This window comes from Uranotaenia lowii, chromosome 2, assembly GCF_029784155.1.
Source record: "Uranotaenia lowii strain MFRU-FL chromosome 2, ASM2978415v1, whole genome shotgun sequence".
Classification (NCBI taxonomy): domain Eukaryota; kingdom Metazoa; phylum Arthropoda; class Insecta; order Diptera; family Culicidae; genus Uranotaenia; species Uranotaenia lowii.
In genome coordinates, this window is record NC_073692.1 from 44880824 (window position 1) to 44884873 (window position 4050).

The 4050-nt window shown below is 40.3% G+C and overlaps 1 protein-coding gene across 1 annotated transcript in view; it reads right to left on the bottom strand.

Annotated features, from left to right (window-relative positions):
* Positions 1-233: 233 nt before the first annotated feature.
* The window catches only part of LOC129748282 (protein phosphatase PHLPP-like protein), a 55289-nt gene continuing 51472 nt past the window's right edge, over positions 234-4050 (bottom strand). Inside the window, 2 exon segments of the mRNA XM_055742823.1 lie at positions 234-3343; positions 3405-3558. Of these exon segments, the coding sequence (XP_055598798.1) occupies positions 768-3343; positions 3405-3558 (2730 nt within the window). The 3' untranslated portion in view covers positions 234-767.

The following is a 4050-nucleotide window of genomic DNA, read 5'->3' on the forward strand; positions in this document are numbered from 1 at the left end:
CCCAAGAGTAGATTAGAAAAAAACGGGAATGTCCAGGATTTGTTTTTCAACAAAAATATTCAATTGATCTCAAAATGACACTTCCTCAAAGTGCAACTGGAGTCTGGCCCATGGTATAGACAAAAGAGTCTTAATTTAATAATTACCATTTGTTTCTGTTCATTCGGTAGATTTTTATAATAAAATCATTCAGTTGAGGCAAAGTTAACGTTTTTATTTTTGTACACTAATTAACTATCTTCGATAAGCATAAAAAGAATCATTTATTTCATGTTGATCAAGAATGTTACACATTTTTGTATGATATTATACCAAATTTTAAAATATTCTAATGAGAAGTTGGAAACACTAATTACTATTCCACAAGTCAACTATTAATTACATCAATTGGAAACTCCTTTCAAACTTTAACAAGAGAAAATTATGATTGATCCGCGTGTCACATATTAGCTTACATTAGTTTTCTATTATACATTCTTCTTATAGAATACATTATACTTTATACACGGCAAGGAAAATAAAACATTTGTTATTTTCTTTATTCCAATATACACTAAGTAGTTTGCTTTGTCCATTTCCGCATTTCTACCTAAAAATCGTATTTGATCGAAAATACAGGTAATCGAACTGCAAAAAGCACTTCTACTTCCATCGTGCTTATCGAAATCTACAAACATCACGCTATACTAACAATATACTCAGCTTAAATATAACTTCGAGTGTTCGTTTAGATTATTATTCAGTGAACAGTTGATCTCAACGATCAATCACAGTTCCGTAGTCGCAACACCCCAATACTGCTGCATTCGACCACCGTCCGGATCGATGGCATCCAGCTCGATGGTGCTTCCCTCCGGGACAGTCGTCGTACCATTCGCGGCGTACCGTTCCTGCATGGCGCCGAAATCGTACTCCAGATTGTACGGCATCAACCGTTGCAGCGATCCGAAGTATGCCGCATTCGGTCCCGCGTTGAGTGCTGGCTGTTGCTGCTGCTGGTGCTGGGGTCGCATTGTACTGTATCGGATGGGTTTGAAGAAGCTCTGGGAAGACGATGGGTGGAACGATCGGGTACTGCCAAAATGTTTGGAAAGGAAGGGAGTTGTTCGGATCGAGTTCGAGATGGTGTTGTATCCATTGAGGGAAGTGTGGAGCTCTGATTCTAAGGCTAGTTGGGGTGAACTGGAAGAGAGGGATCGCATTTGAGGCCTGGTGAGGTTGGTTGATGGTCGTTTGGTGAACGCTCTCGAGATCGTGTTCAGTTCTTTGTCGAAGAGAAGTTGAGTGTTTTGCTCCAGCATATATTCCCAACATTTGAATTGTTCTTCTGACATGGCCGAGTCAGATTCTTCGACTTCTCTCTCCTTTTCTTCTTCTATCCGTGCTCGAACGGCCCGAACAACTCCTCCGCGTAAACTTCGCCTTTCGTTGGTCAAGTATTGATTTGTCTTCCTTCCTAGCGTTGAAGAAGAAATATCCATCCTAGCTTTGGTTCCATTCATGTGGGTTTCACTGCCCGAAGTTTGATCACTCTGACCACTCGGCGAGGATCGATCACTGCGTCCTGATGGATGTCTCATGAAGCTGGCGGACGCTCCTGAATGGCAACAGCTGTTGTTGGACTCACAGCAGCATCCGCATTTACAAAAACCCGACATAACACTACTCACTCCGGAGGGTTTCTTCCTGATCGTCTGTCTAAGCTCTCGCATCAAGAAATCTATATCCGTGCCGAGGTTGTTGAACTTCACGATTATTATGCTGATGTTCTCCTCAGCTCCGTAGCTCTGAGCAATGTCTTGGACTCGCTTAGCCGCTAGCAATATGTTATCCTCTTTTCGGATTTCTTCAGCTACCGTATCCATTGTGATAACTTCCCATAGTTTTTTATTCGCAATTACCAGGTACTCATCGGCATCACTCAAAACTATTTCAACAACTTCTGGATCGGGAACAGTTACTGGGTAGTTTGCACTCAGCCCTATCCGTCTACTAGCGTTGCTGTTTGTCAGTTTGACACATCGATTGTGTTTAATCAAAATTGCTGAACTTTCTCCAACACTCGCTACTCTCAATACAAACTTCCTTCCGGTTGAAGCTGGAGGTAGATAGCTCATAACCTCCGAAGGAATCTTGCTTCTGGAAATGTGACATAGGGTTACATTTACTGACTCATGCTGTCCCAATTGCTTAAGTTCTCGGTGAGCTGACAGCAGTGTGTACTTCATATAATCGTTGGCCGTCTCCTTCACAGTTCGTTCCTCTAACAAAATCTTTGGAATCGTCTTGATCAACATGTTAGGAATGACATTGCTCACCTCACCATCAAACATTCCGAACAGTCCTTCTGTATTGCAGAACCCTGGCAACCTCAGCTGAGAAATATACAATTTGGGTAAACATCCAGGCGTCTCCGCGAATCCCACTTTCCAACACGGCTCGTACATCTCATGTTCCTGATAGGGTATCGGTCCCGTCGGAAGCGAAGGCCGATTCTTCCCGGAAACATCAACCAAGCTCATGGGTCGCTGCGATCGACAAGCCTGCAACTGATGTGGATCTACCTGCAGCTGACTGTTACTGGACAAATCCAAAAACTGCAACTTCTTCGACACCAACGCCACCATATTGACCTTGTCCAGCTGATTGTGTGCCAAATCCAAAACCCGCAAGCTCAAATTCCTTGCTAGCGGTGGAACCGTTTGAAGCTGATTCGAATGAACTCGTAGCACCCTTAGACTACGCAAGTTCGTTAAGTTTTCCGGCAAATGCCTCAACTTATTCCCCGAGATCACCAGCTCCTCTAGTTCTCCCCAGCAAGTAATACATGTCTCTGGCAGCGTAGTCAGTAGATTGTATCCAATGTGCAAAATCTTCAAACGGGTCAAACAAATCAACGAATCCAGCACCCTATCCGTCAGACAATTGTTCGTGGCGTACAACCTTTCCAAATGACAGTTGGTCCCAAAGATGATCGGTAACGTCATAAGCTTGTTGCTGGATATGTTGAGTATCGTAAGCCGCTCGCAGGCTATGAAAAAGTTTTCCGGTAAATCTTCGATCAAATTGCACTGCAGATACAACTTCTGCAGCGGAAGCTTCCGCTTCACCATCGGAGGAAAGTTGGTTAACCGGTTGTAGGCCAGATGTAACGTAACTAGGGTTGCGTGTTCGTTGTTCAACAGATGTTCCGATATTACGTGCAGCTGATTGTTGTTGGCATACAGCGTTCTCAACTGGTGACATCCGACCAACCAATCCGGAAGCTCCCTCAAACTGTTGAAGCTGATGTCGATGTGCTTCAGATTGGTTGGCGTAGCTCGGACCATAATTTTGGTAAGATCTAAAATTTTAAAACAAATTTTTATCAACAAATAAAAAAGGGTTTTTCTAAAATAAATTACTGTTGTTTCCGGCAATCAGAGAATGGAGATGTCGGCCGTTCAGCGTCAGTTCCTTCAGGTTGTTCCGGCAGCACTGAATCGTTTCCAGTTTATCCAGTGCTGATAGATCCATAATCTCGATGGAGTTCTCGCTGACATCCAGCTGCGTGAGGAGCTGTAATCGGGAAGTAGAAAATGTTACATTTAAAAGGAAACAATGCTTGGCTGTTGAAAACAAAAATTTTCAGTACACAACGAAATTTCGAGAATGCATATTTTCAGGAAAACAAAAATGCAGTCAATGAAACTTTATGAAAATGTTTGTTTTTTTATTATTTCACAGAATTTTTGGTAATTTTTGAATAAAATTGTAAATTTAAGTAATTTAAAAAAAAATTTGACAATTTCAGTAAATTTTTGTAAATTTTTGTTCATTTTAAAAATTTTGAGTAAATTAAGGTGATTTTTTTGTAAATTTTTGTAAATTTTTGTAAATTTTTGTAAATTTTCGTTAATTTTTGTGAATTATTGTAAATTTTTGTAAATTTTTGTAAATTTTCAAAATTTTTTTGTAAACTTTTGTATTTTTTTGTAAATTTTTGTAAAGTTTTGAAAATTTTTATAAATTTGTGTAAATTTTTGAAAATTTTTATAAATTTGTGTAAAT